The 16,827-nt window shown below is 36.8% G+C and overlaps 1 protein-coding gene across 1 annotated transcript in view; it reads left to right on the forward strand.

Annotated features, from left to right (window-relative positions):
- The window catches only part of LOC123755778 (RING finger protein unk), a 102,933-nt gene that overhangs the window by 8,530 nt on the left and 77,576 nt on the right, over positions 1-16,827 (forward strand). Inside the window, 1 exon segment of the mRNA XM_045738560.2 lies at positions 10,238-10,393. Coding sequence (XP_045594516.1) covers positions 10,238-10,393 — 156 coding nt within the window.

Consider the following 16,827-nt stretch of genomic DNA (forward strand, 5'->3'; position numbering starts at 1 on the left):
TATGTTCCTTAATGGAGCCCTGTTGCTTATGCATCGTTAAACGCCTAGAAAGAGATGTTGTTGTCTTGCCACACCATGTTGGAATGGATTACTGTAATTCAATTGACATTATTACTTATGGGAAAATTCGTTTCGAGTTGCGAATTTTTGAGTTGCAAACCGTCACTGGGAACAGATTACAGAGTTAAGTATAACAAACACACACACACACACATTTTATTTATTTATTTATATATATGTCGTACCTAGTAGCCAGAACTCACTTGTGAGCCTACTATGCAAGGCCCGATTTGCCTAATAAGCCAAGTTTTCATGAATTAATTGCTTTTCGACTACCTAACCTACCTAACCTAACCTAACTTTTTCGGCTACCTAACCTAACCTATAAAGATAGGTTAGGTTAGGTAGGGTTGGTTAGGTTCAGTCATACAGTATATCTACGTTAATTTTAACTCCAATAAAAAAAAATTGACCTCTTATATAATGAAATGGGTTGCTTTATCATTTCATAAGAAAAAAATTAGGAAAATATATTAATTCATGAAAACTTGGCTTATTAGGCAAATCGGGCCTTGCATTGTAGGCTGAAAAGTGAGTTCTGGCTACTAGGTACGACATATATATATATATATATATATATATATATATATATATATATATATATATATATATATATATATATATATATATATATATATATATATATATATATATATATATATATATATATATATATATATATATATATATATATATATATATATATATATATATATATATATTATATATATATATATATATATATATATATATATATATATATATATATATATATATATATATATATATATATATATATATATATATATATATATATATATATATATATATATATATATATATATATATATATATATATATATATATATATATATATATATATATATATATATATATATATATATATATATATATATATATATATATATATATATATATATATATATATATATATATATATATATATATATATATATATATATATATATATATATATATATATATATATATATATATATATATATATATATATATATATATATATATATATATATATATATATATATATATATATATATATATATATATATATATATATATATATATATATATATATATATATATATATATATATATATATATATATATATATATATATATATATATATATATATATATATGTCGTACCTAGTAGCCAGAACTCACTTTTTGGCCTACTATTCAAGGCCCGATTTGCCTAATAAGCCAAGTTTTCCTGAATTAATATATTTTTTCTAATTTTTTTCTTATGAAATGATAAAGCTACCCATTTCATTATGTATGAGGTCAATTTTTTTTTATTGGAGTTAAAATTAACGTAGATATATGACCGAACCTAACCAACCCTACCTAACCTAACCTAACCTATCTTTATAGGTTAGGTTTGGTTAGGTAGCCGAAAAAGTTAGGTTAGGTTAGGTTAGGTAGGTTAGGTAGTCGAAAAACAATTAATTCATGAAAACTTGGCTTATTAGGCAAATCGGGCCTTGAATAGTAGGCCAAAAAGTGAGTTCTGGCTACTAGGTACGACATATATATATATATATATATATATATATATATATATATATATATATATATATATATATGTCGTACCTAGTAGCCAGAACTCACTTCTCAGCCTACTATGCAAGGCCCGATTTGCCTAATAAGCCTAGTTTTCATGAATTAATGTTTTTTCGACTACCTAACCTACCTAACCTAACCTAACGTTTTCGGCTACCTAACCTAACCTAACCTATAATGATAGGTTAGGTTAGGTAGGGTTGGTTAGGTTCGGTCATATATCTACGTTAACTTTAACTCCAATAAAAAAATATTTACCTCATACATAATGAAATGGGTAGCTTTATCATTTCATAAGAAAAAAATTAAAGAAAATATATTAATTCAGTAAAACTTGGCTTATTAGGCAAATCGGGCCTTGCATAGTAGGCTGAGAAGTGAGTTCTGGCTACTAGGTACGACATATATATAAATAAATAAATAAAATATGTGTGTGTGTGTGTGTTTGTTATCCTTAACTCTGTAATCTGTTCCCAGTGACGGTTTGCAACTCAAAAATTCGCAACTCGAAACGAATTTTCCCATAAGTAATAATGTCAATTGAATTACAGTAATCCATTCCACACTCCCAAACATATTAACTTCAAAATACATTTCATACCTAATAAACACAAATATTTAGTACCATAGTATGTACAAGTTAAAGTTTACCTTTGTTAATGACTCTTGTTGGTGTATGGAAATGGTGAGGAGGAGGAGAGGTGTTAGTGTTTGGAAGTGGAGTCCCCATCCATTATAACATCAGGCACTGATGACTTCTCTGGGGTACTCTCCTACGTTTTACCTGCATACCACATAGGACCTGCATAGGACCTGATTGTGGCTCACAATCAGTTTTTCTTGTTTTCGTTGTTTGTGAGCTTGTTTTTCTCACTAAAAACCTTTCCATAGAGATTTGTTTTTCCCTACATTGTAACACTTATCTGTAGTGAGGCATCACAGTGTCATTAAAAAGGTTAAGGCAACGACCTACTTCAGCTTGCTCTGGGTGAGTCATTTTAACAAAAGTTTGCATTTCTTCCCATAGTCTACACCACTTCTTAATTATTGAGGAAGGGACATTCTGTACTACCTCCTCCTCCTCCCCTGAAGAATTTCCTCAGCTGACTCTTGTTGCTGCTCCTTGTGAAGGGCTATGAGTTCTTTGGTGGTCAGTTCTATGCTGTGTTCCTCCACCAACTCACAACACACAATACTCGCAACTCTCAACACTGTGAATGTCACTTCTTATTCTAAATTTTTCAAACCATCCCCTACTTGTAACTCCTGTCCTTAAAATTGTACATTTCTCTTATGTTTCTCTGTACACACATTCTTTTGAATACAAATTTAATTTAATTTAACAAAAAGATACCGTTTACAGGAATAAGTGTATAATGAGACGACTTCTTCTTGCAGTTTTTAGGGGTACAGTATTCAAAGATTATATAAAACTGCTAAATATATTAACTACATTAATAATGTTAGCATATGTAAAACCAGTGATAACTGTATTATGCTATTAAACCCTGGAAAGTAATACAAAATTGAGCTTAGTTATCTAAATGACTTATTTTTACTTATCCTTATTTAGCATATAAATGAGTATCTGAGGTAGCATTCAAAACTCTGTAATGTAATGGAAGTTACCTGATTTTTTTGGTGGGGATAAAGGGGGGGGGGGGGGTTAGTGGGAGGTGATGGGGTAATGCATGTGTGTAATAACTTGAGTGTAGTGACAGGATAAGAGCTATACTCATGGTGTCCTATCTTCCAAATTCACTGTCATATAACACTTTCAAACTACTGATGGTTTTGGCTTCCACCACCTTCTCACTTAACTTGTTCCAACCGTCTACCACTCTGCGAAAGTGAATTTTCTTATTTCTTCGGCAGCTTTGTTTAGTTAGTTTAAATCTATGACCTCTTTCTTGAAGTTCCAGGTCTCGAGAATTCTTCCCTGTCATTTTTGTTGATTCCCGTTAATATTTTGTACGTAGTGAGCATCGCCTCTTTTTCTTCCATCTTCTAGTTTGGTATATTTAATGCACCTAACCTCTCCTCGTAGTTCTTTGTTTTCAGTTCCAGGAGCCATTTAGTTGCATGTCTTTGCACCTTTTTCCAGTTTGTTGATGTGCTTCTTAAGATATGAACACCATACAACTGCTTCATGGTGAGACCAGCTATGGTTTCACAAAGATTATGCACAATTTCTTTAGTATTTCACCATCCATGTATAATATTTACAAGCATTTCTATAAACTGGAAAATGCAACATAGGCTCTCTCACACAATGTTCTCTATGTGGTTCTCAGGTGGTTTTCCGGTAATAGTTTTCTATCTATAACCACCCCTCGATCTCTCTATCAGAATTTTTTAAAGATTTTTAACAATTTATAGGCTGTGTGAGGTCTATTTTCTCCTATTCCACATTCCATAACATGGCATTTATTCACATTAAATTCCATTTGCCAAATGGTGCTCCATACACTTATTTTGTCCAGGTCTTCCTGCAGGGCATGACACTCATCAAAGTTTCTTATCTTTCCAAGAATTATAGCATCATCAGCAAACATGCTCATATTATTCTGTATTCCTTCTGGAGGTCGTTTATGTAGACACTGAACATTATCGGTCCAAGAACTGAACCCTGTGGTACTCCTCTCGTGACAGTTCTCGAGTCCAATACAGGCATACCTCAGAATAAGAGTTTAATCCGTTCCTGGAGACGCCTCGCCTTCCGAAAACTCGCATTCCGAAGTTAATTTCCCCATAAGAAATAAAGGGAAATGAATTAATCCGTTCCTGACTACCCCAAAAACCCCACATCAAACTAAATTTTTATACCTAATTTACCTAATTCATCTAAATAAACCTACAAAACTGTGTTCCAGTTATTACTTATTTTGCTGTCGAGTGCTGTAGGCGTATGGAAGATGGTGAGGAGGGGGGAGGAGGAGAGGAGTTACTGTTTGGAAGGGGAGTCCCCTTCCATAATCACATCACATAACCCCATGCCTTGTAACACTATGGATACCACTTCTCTTTCTAAATTTTTCAAACCAGCCCCTGCTTGCCTTAAACTCTTTCTTATCTGCATCACTCGTTGCAGGGGTATTCTTTAGAAGGTCTTCGTGCAACACCCTGGCTTTCTCACAAATAATGGCCTCCGAAACACTATCACCCCTCAACTCCTTGTCGTGTATCCAAATTAATAACAACTTTTCCACTTCTTCAAGTATTTGTGGTCTTTGTGCCGTTAATGTTCTTACTCCTTTTGCCACTTTAGCACCCATAATCTTATTTTTCTTCTTAAGTATAGTGCATATTGTTGATGTGGCTTTGTTGTACTGCCTACAAAGTTCAACAACACGTGTACCGTTCTCATGCTTCCGAATGATCTCTTGTTTCTCCTCTATTGTCATCCTCACATGAGCTTTCTGGCCTTTATCCTTACCACTGGCTTTCTTGGGACCCATGGTGAGATATATAATAACAAATTGTATAGACAAATCACCAAAAATCCAACAAAACACTGAAAATCCGCGAGAAGAATTGATGTGGGGGTAGTCACTGAGCGCGAGACAATAATAAACTGAGGGGCGGAGGGGCGACGATCGCCGAACCACCACGCGCTAGCTAGGTCGGCTGTACGCGTATCAACAAACTCGCGTCCAAGCTCGCCTCCCGAAGTAACCATCGCCTTCCGAGACAAATTTTTGGAGTAAATACACCTCGCCTTCCGAAAACCTCGCATACAGGGACAATCGCATTCCGAGGTACCACTGTACATTGCCTCTGATTACTGCCCTCGTTTTTCTGTCAGAATATTTTTCATCCATATTTAAAGCCTCCCAGTCATTCCTCCAGTATGTTCCAGCTCCCAGAACAACCTCTTATGTGGAACTATCAAAAGCCTTTTTAAGGTCCAGATAAATGCAGTCAACCCAACCATCTCTTTCCTGTAAAATCTCTGTAGCGCTATCATAGAAGCTAAGTAAGTTCATACACACAGAAATCACAATAGCATGATATATAAAATGAACAAATCCACAAAGGGCCTTGATGAGGGTTCGAACTTGTGCATGGGATGTTCCCAGACGCACCTTGGTCAACTGTACCACAGCATGGTCAAAAGAATTGCAACATGGAGTGCTACTGCCCTCACTAAGATCCTGAAGCTTCGAAGCACAACTAGTGAGGGCAGTAACACTCCATGTTGCAATTCTTTTGACCATGCTGTGGTACAGTTGACCAAGGTGCGTCTGGGAACATCCCATGCGCAAGTTCACAGTAGCAGTAGCACAACTAGTGAGGGCAGTAGCTACTGCCCTCACTAAGATCCTGAAGCTTCAATGCACAACTAGTGAGGGCAGTAGCACTCCAAGTTTTTTCCACAAACACACATTTGTGAAAATGTTTCACACATTTCCTTTTCATTTTTCATGAATCTGTTACCTATTTTCAACCTCTGAATGTTATTCTTCACCTGCAATTTGATTTTAATGTTTTTATAGAACAGGCCTGGTTCTGTTTTACATTTGTGTAATTACCTAAATGTAATTGCCTAAGCATAGTTACATATGTATAATTGCCCAAGTATAAATAGGTACCTGGGAGTTAGACAGCTGCTATGGGCTGCTCCTGGAGATGTGTAATTACCTAAGTGTAGTTACAGGATGAGAGCTACGCTTGTGGTGGCCAGTCTTACCAGCACTCTTTGTCATATAACGCTTTGAAACTACTGATGATCTTGGCCTCCACCACCTTCTCACCTAACTTGTTCCAACCGTCTACCACTCTGTTTGCGAAAGTGAATTTTCTTATATTTCTTCGGCATCTGTGTTAGCTAGTTTAAGTCTATGACCTCTTGTTCTTGAAGTTCCAGGTCTCAGGAAATCTTCCCTTATCAATTTTATCCATTCCTGTTACTATTTTGTATGTAGTGATCATATCACCTCTTTTCCTTCTGTCTTCTAGTTTTGGCATATTTAAGACCTCTAACCTCTCCTTGTAGCTCTTGCCCTTCAGTTCTGAGAGCCACTTAGTGGCATGTCTTTGCACCTTTTCCAGTTTGTTGATGTGCTTCTTTAGATATGGGGGCACCATTCAACCGTTGCATATTCCAGCTTTGGTCTAACAAAAGTCGTGAACAATTTCTTTAATATTTCGCCATCCATGTATTTAAAAGCAATTCTGAAGTTAGAAAGTGTAGCATAGACCCCTTGCACAATGTTTCTAATGTTATCCTCAGGTGATAGTTTTCTATCTAGAACTACTCCTAGATCTCTTTATCAGACTTCTTTAAAGATTTTTCACATAATTTATAGGTTGTGTGGGGTCTATGTTCTCCTATTCCACATTCTATAACATGGCATTTATTTACATTAAATTCCATTTGCCAATTGGTGCTTCATGTACTTAATTTGTCCAGGTCTTCTTGAAGGGCATGACAATCATCTAAGTTACTTATCATTTCTATTATCTTAGTATCATCAGCAAACATGTTCATATAATTCTGTATACCAAGTGGTAGATCGTTTATGTAGACAATGAACATTACCGGTGCAAGAACTGAACCCTGTGGTACTCCGCTTGTGACATTTCTCCATTCCGATACACTTCTTCTCATTACTGCCCGCATTTTTCTATGTCAGAAAATTTTTCATCCATGTTAGCAGCTTACCTGCCACCCTTCCAATGTGTTCCAGTTTCCAGAACAACCTCTTATGTGGAACTCTGTCGAAAGACTTTTTTTAGGTCCAGATAGATGCAGTCAACCCAACCATCCCTTTCCTGTAAAATCTCTGTGGCTCGATCATAGAAACTGAGTAAATTTGATACACAGGATCTACCAGATCGAAAGCCGTACTGTCTGACTGATATTACATCGTTTGTCTCCAGGTGTTCTACCCATTTAGTTTTAATTATTATTCCAATATTTTGACTATTACACTTGTCAATTATACAGGTCTATAATTGAGGGGGTCTTCCCTGCTGCCACTTTTGAAGATTGGAACTGTTAGCCTTTTTCCACACATCTGCTACGACTCCTGTACACAGGAAAGTCTGAAAAATAAGCTGAAGTCGTATGCAGAGCTCAGGTGCACATTCTCTCAGAACCCATGGTGAAACTCCATCTGGGCCAACTGCTTTGTTCTTACTTAGCTCCTTGAGTATTTGTTTCACTTCGTCTCTAGACACCTCAATGTGCTCTTTGTTGTTCTCTGGAATTCTTATTGTGTCTGGTTCCCTGAAGATCTCATTTTGTACAAACACACTTTGGAACTTTTCGTTTAATGTTTCACATGTTTCCTTTTCATTTTCTGTGTATTTGTCCCCCATTTTCAACCTATGAATATTATCCTTTACCTGCAGCTTGCTTTTAATGAATTTATAGAAAAGGCCAGGATCTGATTTACATTTGTCTGCTAAACCATTCTCTAAGCTCCTCTCTGCATCTCTCCTTACTGACGTGTAGTTGTTTCTCGCTTCTTTGTATTGCTGATATGTGTGGGGATTTGGCCTCTTCCTATAATGATTCCATGCTTGTGTCTTTTGATCTCTGGCCTTCTCGCAATTTCTGTTGAACCAACCCTGTTTCATTTCCTGTCTGCATCTCTGTTTTGGTATGAATGTTTGTGTGCCTTCTTCGTATATTTCACAAAATATGGCATACACCTCATTTACTTCCTTGCCCCAGAACCCCATCAAGCAGGTATCAAGCAGGAAAGCCTAGCAACAAGTCTGTCCAATTATGCCCATGAAAAAATTTCTAAGTTCCCCATAGCGTCCACTCTTGAAATAGAGATTAACAACTGTTTCACTGTCCCCATTCTCTACTACTAGATTATATCGCATAGCGTATTTAATGTCCAAGAGGACGTGATCACTCTTTCCCAAAGGAGGAAGGTACTGGATGTCAAATACCTCTTTTTTTTCTTTCCTGGTGAATATTAGATCCAGTACTAATGGAACATCCCCTTCCCTCATTCTTGTGGCCTGCTTGACGTGTTGATACATGAATGTCTCCAAGATGAGATTTACAAATCCGCCTATCCAAATGTCCTCTGTTCTTGCCTCGTATGCCTCCCCGTCTATTGCCTTAAAGTTGAAGTCCCCCAGTACCAACAATCGGGATTTATCTTTGTCAGCTCTTACCATAATCTCTCTCATGACCATTATGAGGCCCTCTTGTTTGTCATCCAGTTCTTCCTTTGTCCATGTGTTGCTTACTGGTGGGCTGTAGGCATTTAAAATTATCAGCTTATCATCTTGATTCCAGCCCTGCAATGCCATTATGTCAATATCTTCGAGGGTTTTCAATTATTAACTCTCTTACTTTCAGGTGCTCTTTCTCCAGCACAGCCACTCCTTCCCCCTTCCTAGCTTTTCTGTCACATATCCAAACTGAATAGCCCCTTGGGAATACGACCTCATTTAAAATATTTTCTTCAAGTTCCGTCTCTGTTAATGCGACTATGTACTGTACATACATACATACGTACATAATGCACTGTATATACGTAGTAAGGAACAATGCTGGGTGAAAACAATTTATTAGAAGGGAATTTATGTTCTGTATTTGCATATACAGTATAATATAAATAATTTAATAGAACTGTACATGCAGTTTTACGAAATGGTAGTCTGTTGTTGTGGATGGCTGCGCTCGAGTGTAGCAGTGCTAGGTTATCCACAATGTTGTACACTATTTTAAATTCTTTAATGAATGCAAGTGTGTTATTAATAATTTCTTGTTATTTAATATGTATAATTTTTTATTATAAAGTATTACTTGTCTAGATGTGATAGGGGAAAAATGATAATGCATGTACTACTACTGTATATATACAGTATCTCCATAGCACCACACATGACCCTGCATGATGTGTGAAAAGAGCCATGTATTGTGGCCTCTAAATGTTGTCCTGCTCGGCCATTCATTAATTCTGTAGCAATGGAATTGTAACTTGGAGAGCAACCAAATCAACCCGTCCTCAGACCAAGTCCATTCCATCCAGCGGTCGACCCCGAAGATGCATTCGTTAATTTTAACATTCTGTTCATTCAAAACAGAACTTTTCTCAAATATAAATTAATATTATTATACATATAGCATGATAGCATATTGTGCATATTTAGGCACTGGTTTGGTTAGGTTAGGTGTTTAGGTTCTGTTGTGATTATTTGTATTTATAGTACTGTACTGTTTTTTCCTACCACAAACATGACCACCCACATTTACAATGCTAACCAGCATATATTGATTGCTGTACAGTATATTGTAGTACGTGGGTGCAGCATTTGCAGCGTTGTGTTTGAAGAAAAGTCGTCTGCGAAGCACTTGTGCCGAAAGTGTTCGGACGTCATCAGTTGAGTCGTGTGTAAACCATTTTTCATTCATAAACAGGGGTGTGGGGCGTGCATGGAATGGACTTTGGGCCTTTGTTTAGAGGACAGGCTGACCAAATGAAAGAAGCTTTTTATATTGACTCAGACTGAATTGTATTCTTTATTGACAACCTTTGTCCAAAATTATATTGTAATACAAGCAGTACTGTTTAAAAACAGGTGGTATTTGCTATTACAGGTGCCCGTATCTCCACCGAACTGCAGGCGATACTGAAAGAAGGTATCATCTTAGGTATTACAAGACAGGAATGTGTGTTCATGACACAGATTCAAGAGGGATGTGCGTTAAAAATGGTCCCCACTGTGCATTTGCTCATGGGGTAGAAGATGTCAGGTAAGGTTAATTATCTTGTTTTTTGTTTTTTTTTCTTTGGTGACAGGGCTGCATGTACAGTGTTCTCTCAAATGTTCATAATCAATTTTAATTTAAATCTTGACATTTTGTTTCTATGGTGCATATTCAAGTGCTTTTAATTAATTAGATACAATATAACCAGTAGAGATACTGTGTGATTTTGTACAAAATAATATTTTGCTTTGAGATTAAAAAACTATTTAGTTGCTACCTGTCATGATTCCCATCCCAGCCCACCTTATGACTCTTGCATGAGAGATGTTCTCATTCAGTAATCATTGTTTTCATTCTTGTAATTGTTAGTGCCATCATAATGGACTTACAGAACTTAGGTATTATAACAATCAGTATGAATGTATATTTTGGTGGTTTTTGGTAAGGTTTGTTGACGAGTAGTAACTTAAAAAGCCAGGGAAGTTTTCCGCCCAGAGGAGGACGACGCAGAATGTTTTAGAAGCAGAGGACAAGATGTTGTCATGGTAACAGATCAAGAAACCATCTGTGGGAATCAATCCGTACAAACCAAGGTCAGAGCATCTTTAAAGGGATCACTGGGATTGGCCAAGACATGTCTCTTATTCTCGAGATTCGAGCAAGGCCACACCTCTCGACTGGCACTCCACACGTGTTGGGCAGATTTCATCAATTTGATGCTCTGACGGAAGAGAAGAATGTAAGCATTCTCTCTCTAGGTGAAGAAAACAAATTGCAGAATAACTTGAATGCTTCACTTCATCCCAATAATGTCAAGGAAGGCTATGTGGAGAAATATAAATGATTGATCTAAAGTTGCAAAAATCATATAAAATCCAAGAGAGGCAAAGAGAGCAAAAGACCATCAGTGAAATAGAGAGGAATCCAAAATACTTTTTCTCCTTTGCAAAATCTAGAGGAAAAACTACATCTAGTACTGGGCCCTTGTGTAAGAGTGATGGAACTTTCACATTTGACAACAAAGAAATGAGTGAAATACTGAGGCTGCAGTACTATTCTTTTTCAGAAAATTTAAAATTTCACAAGCCTCATTGAAGACAAATGATCCAAACAAATTCTTTATGAATGTGGTACCAACATTGAACCATATATCTATGTTACCCTAACCCACAGGATTTTGAAGCAGCCATAGACAACATGCCCCTGCACTCTGCACAAAAAAAAAAAAAATTGCAAAAAAAACACCATCACAGACCCGAAACACCTTTCGGAGATGGGGTCTAGATACTGGTGTTATCCTCGACATACTTAAAACATAAGAGATTGCACCACTCCACACAGGAAGTAGTAAAACAGATGCAGTTACCTATAGACCAATATCTCTTACATCACACACAAATATTTGAAAGAGTACTAAGTAAGATCACAAACACAGGAAATCAATATCTGTGTAACCGTGGACAACATGGGTTCAGAAGAGGATGCTCCAGCCTCTCACAATTGCTAGACCACTATTGCATAACCTTAGGTTCCAGGGATTACAAGCAAAACACAGATGTTATATACAGTACACCAATTTCAAGAAAGATTTTGAAAATTGTGACCATAGTGTTATTGCACACAAAATGTTGACAAAAGGAACTATTGGTAGGGAGATAGAGCTTTAATTTCCTTACAAACAAAACCCAGAGTGTAAAAGTCAAAGTAAAATCTGGATCATCCACCGTGAAAAGCTCAGTCCCCAGGGTACTATCCTTACTCTGGTACTTTTATCCATCCTTATATCAGACATAGACAAGGATATAAACTATGGTACTGTATCATCCTTTGATTTGACACTATGATTTTCATGCGAGTAGACAATATAGAGTAACCCTTCAAACTGATGTTAATCGGATCTTTAAGTGGTCCACAGAAAATAACATGATGTTTAATAAAAATAAGTTCCAGATACCACGCTGTGGAAAACTATTGAAACTGACACCACATATGAAATACAGTCATCACACTATTGAAAGAAAAATCAATATACAAAATTTAGGAGTAATCATGTCAGAAGACTTTACTTTTAAAGAATGCAATAAATTAGCTGTCACAACTGCAAGAAAAATGACAGGTTGGATAACAAAAACTTCATATATAGAGATGCCAGACCAATGGTAATATTTTACAAAGCACTAGTGTTTTGTATGGTGGAATATTGTTGCACACTAACCCCCCATTCAAAGCTTGAGAAGTTATTGATCTGGAGAATGTGCAGAGGACTTACTTTTATTGCTTGAATCCACTCAATAAATCATCTAAGTTATTTTAATGGCTTAAAAATATTCAATCTGAATTCTCTGGAGTGCAAACAAAAGAGATCATAATAATTTACATTTGGAAAGTATTAGAGGGACTGGCTTGAAATCAGAAATAACTCATGGCTAGGAGGCATGGCAAGAAATGGGGAAAAAAAATCAGAGGTGCAATAGGTATGCTGAGAGAGAATTCTATCAACATCAATGGCCAAAATTTAAACGCTCTCCCTCCACACATAAGGGGCATAACTAGTTCACCTCTCAAGGTGTTCAAGATTGAACCTGATAAACCCCTCCAAAGGATATCTGATCAAACAGTTTGTGATTTGTATGTCAGGCTGCAAGTGCCGTATCCAACAGTCAGATTGACCAGACCACCAACCAGGAGGCCTGGTCAGAGACCAAGCCATGGGGACGTTGATCCCCGGGGACCAACACTAGGTTGAATAGGTAAGAAGGTGCCAAGGAAGGGTGGAGCATTGCAAGTGCATCAGGAAGGTGGCATGGATTTGGTGACTTGGGCGGATGGAGCTACGGCTATCAAGTTAATAACTTGGGGATGGTGAAAGAGAAGATGGAGTTTATGAGTGTGTGAAACTCAAATGAGTTCCAAGTGCTGTGTGTGTAATAGCAGCAGCAGGCAGACCCAGGAGCTACACGCAATGGCAGTTTGGTTTATAGGTGAACCCTAAAGGTAAGAGACTAGCATCTTTCAATGAACAGTGATAGTGTAAAGAGACCAGTGCAAAAGTCCCAGGCAACAAAAGTGTTGACTCAGCAGCTTAAAGACAGTGTTGTTAGCAAGAGAGACAGTGGGGGCCAGTGGTTGAAGACCAAAATAGTGTAGTGAAGGCTGACCTATTTTATGCAGCAGTTTAGAGACTCAGTACGAAGATGTTAATGAGGGCTGTCCCGAACACTAGTGAGAGGGCAGTCATACAGACCATGAATTAAAGAGACGACAGAAGTGGTGACATTATATTTAAAGAGACCATGGTGGTGCCCATGAGCTAGAGTTTAGTGCACAGGTAGCAGAGTTAGCATCTTCAGACTAATTATAATTTGTTAGTAGGTAGTGGCCTGTGTGGGAGTTCACAGGGTCCAGGAAACCCAAGGGACGTTGAGGAGCTCGTCTGCGATCAAGAGAACGTATGACTTCATCCTGGGTTGGAGAGAAAATGGAGTCGCACGTGAACGTCGGCAGGAGTTGCCGAAGGTTGCTGGTCAGACAATAGTATTGTAGATAGTTAGTGTGATTGTTTTTATTCACTCTCATGGCAAAACTACATGAGTTGTGGAGAAATAATTTACAATTTGAATGTGCTTGGTTTGAAGAGCCAGTTCCAATGATACCCCACATACATGGGGCAGTAGAGTAGATTTACTCTATAATTATAGATTACTCTACAATAGCATATAGGCTATCAATTTTAAGGAAATAGCCATCCAGGCACCAGATATTGGACACCGAATTTCATTTACCGATTATTTCTATTTGATGCGATAACACCAGTATGAATTTATTATATTAAGACAAATTAAGGAGTGGAAATGTTGATTGGCACAATGAATGTTTAGAAATTATTGTGTAGTACAGTGGCCCCTCCGTTTATGAATTTAATTTGTTCCCAAACACAAAGTTCGTAACCCGAAAATTTGCAACCCAAAACGAATTTTCCCATAAGAAATAATGTAAATTGAATTAATCCATTCAACACTCCCTAAAATATTAACTTCAAAATATATTTCATACCTAATACGCACAGATATTTAGTACTATAGTATGTACAAGTTACAGCTTACCTTTATTGATGACTTGTTGGTACTGTATATGGAAATGGTGAGGAGGAGGAGAGGTGTTAGTGTTTGGAAGTGGAGTCCCCTTCCATTATAACACCAGGCACTGATGACTTCTCTAGAGTACTCTCTCTCCTAAGTTTTACCTGCATACCACTAGGACCTGGTTGTGGCTCACTGCTTGTTTTCTCACTAAAAACCTTTCCATAGAGACTTGTTTTCCCTACGTTGTAACACTTATCTGTAGTGAGACATCACAGTGTCATTAAAAAGGTTAAGGCAACGACCTACTTCAGCTTGCTCTGGGTGAGTCATTTTAACAAAAGTTTGCATTTCTTCCCATAGTCTACGCACTTCTTAAATATTGAGGAAGGGACATTCTGTACTATCTCCTCCTCCCCTGAAGAAATTCCTCAGCTGACTCTTGTTGCTGCTCCTTGTGAAGGGCTATGAGTTCTTTGCTGTGTTCCTCCATCAACTCACAACACACAACACTGTGAATGTCACTTCTTTTTCTAAATTTTTCAAACCATCCCCTGCTTGCCTTAAATTCTTTCATATCTGCATCACTCGTTCCAGGGGTTTTCTTTATGAGAGCTTCATGCAATAGCATTGCTTTTTCACAAATGATGCCTCTGAAATGCTATCACCCACTAACTCCTTGTTGTGTATCCAAATTAATAATAACTTTTCAACATCCGCAAGTGTTTGTGTTCTTTGTTTCGTGATTGTTGATATGCCTTTTGTCACTTTAGCACTCATGTCTATTGATGTTTTGCTGGATTATTTAGGTAAAGCCGTGTATTCGCTAATCGTCATTAGTAAACTTCTGTTAAATTTCGATCTAGTTTTTACTTACTCATGGGGATTCTGACAAACTTCCTAGCCTTGTCTGAGATTTCAAGAGTTATTGATTATTAATTCATGGGGAACTAACATTAGAGTATTGTGTGGTGGTCAACAGCAAGAGGAACTAGTCTACAGGTTTATGCTAACAAACTTATATTCATTATGAATAGCAATTGGATGATGCATTTTAGCATTGTCAAAACATTTACCAAGTAGCTATGGGGCATTTTAGCATCAGTGGAACATGAAAGTGGTAAAATTCCAAATAGGACCCCTTAAGGCAGTGTGTAGCATATGTTTGATCCATACATAGAAACACATAAGTGGTATGAATTTTGCCACTCACGAAAGACAAAAATATATACTGAGAAAGTACAGAGGTTTGTAAGAAGGTTGATGGTGGAATTGAGAGGACTATCAACAAGAACAGGTAAAGGAAACTGTCTGTAACAACTGCTGAAAAAGATCAGAAGGATGTTATCACATGAGTAAATTACTGAGGAGAATAGGCAAGATGGACAACAGTGGCCTTTTTCACCATAGCAAATTGAAGATCAGTAAAGTTGGTAATTGTGCAGCTGTTACCAGTTTACCACCAGTTTATTCTTAAAGAAACGTAAGGTCATGTTTCATAATGCAGAGATGAAACTGGGACTGTGTGCTGCGAATATCTGCTTCCCGCTGTGAACATCATAACTAGTATTGTGTTCATTGATATCTGAGCTTTGTACATAGCATTTATCACAGTCAGGATCTTCTGTGACATTCAGTGCAAAATATTCTGAATTCAGAATGCAAAATTCAGCATTATATAACTGCTATTACTTTATGTACAAAGCTATTATACTATTGTACAAAGCTCAGATATCAATGAACACAATACTAGTAATGATGTTCACAGCGGGAAGCAGATATTCACAGCACACAGTCCCAGTTTCATCTCTGCATTATGAAACATGACCTTGTGTGTCTTTAGAAAAATAAACTGGTGGAAAATTATTCATATTCATGATTTAGTAACAGAAATATTATAATGGTAGCATTGTTGTGGCTAGATTAGCAATGTGCGTAGTTTATTGAAAGTATTTTGCTGCGTCAGGTGCTGTCATCTGCTAGTAGGGCATATTAGTGACACAAACATATCTGTGCGTACCTATGTTCTAGAAGTTCTGTGATACAAATAACATTATTGACAGCCCAGTGCATCATTGCACTAGAAAAAATGAATTTAAAACAAAAAATACGAAGTAAATATAATCATTGTGAACAGATGCAATTTCACACAAAACATGCAGAGCAACGCTGAACTCTGATAACTGGTTACAAGGTTATTACACCCACCAGAATGGGGGTTCGTAATTGTACACGAAAATGTAGATACTGTACTGTAATTATGTGACGTGTGTGTGTGTGTTTGTATGTAGTGTACCAGGAAAGACAGTTTTTTGTGCTAATCATATACAGTGACACAAATATATTTGAGAATGCCAATGATCCACACCTTTTATTATATAAATTTCTCAAATGATACAC

Source organism: Procambarus clarkii, chromosome 43 (genome assembly GCF_040958095.1).
Source record: "Procambarus clarkii isolate CNS0578487 chromosome 43, FALCON_Pclarkii_2.0, whole genome shotgun sequence".
NCBI lineage: Eukaryota > Metazoa > Arthropoda > Malacostraca > Decapoda > Cambaridae > Procambarus > Procambarus clarkii.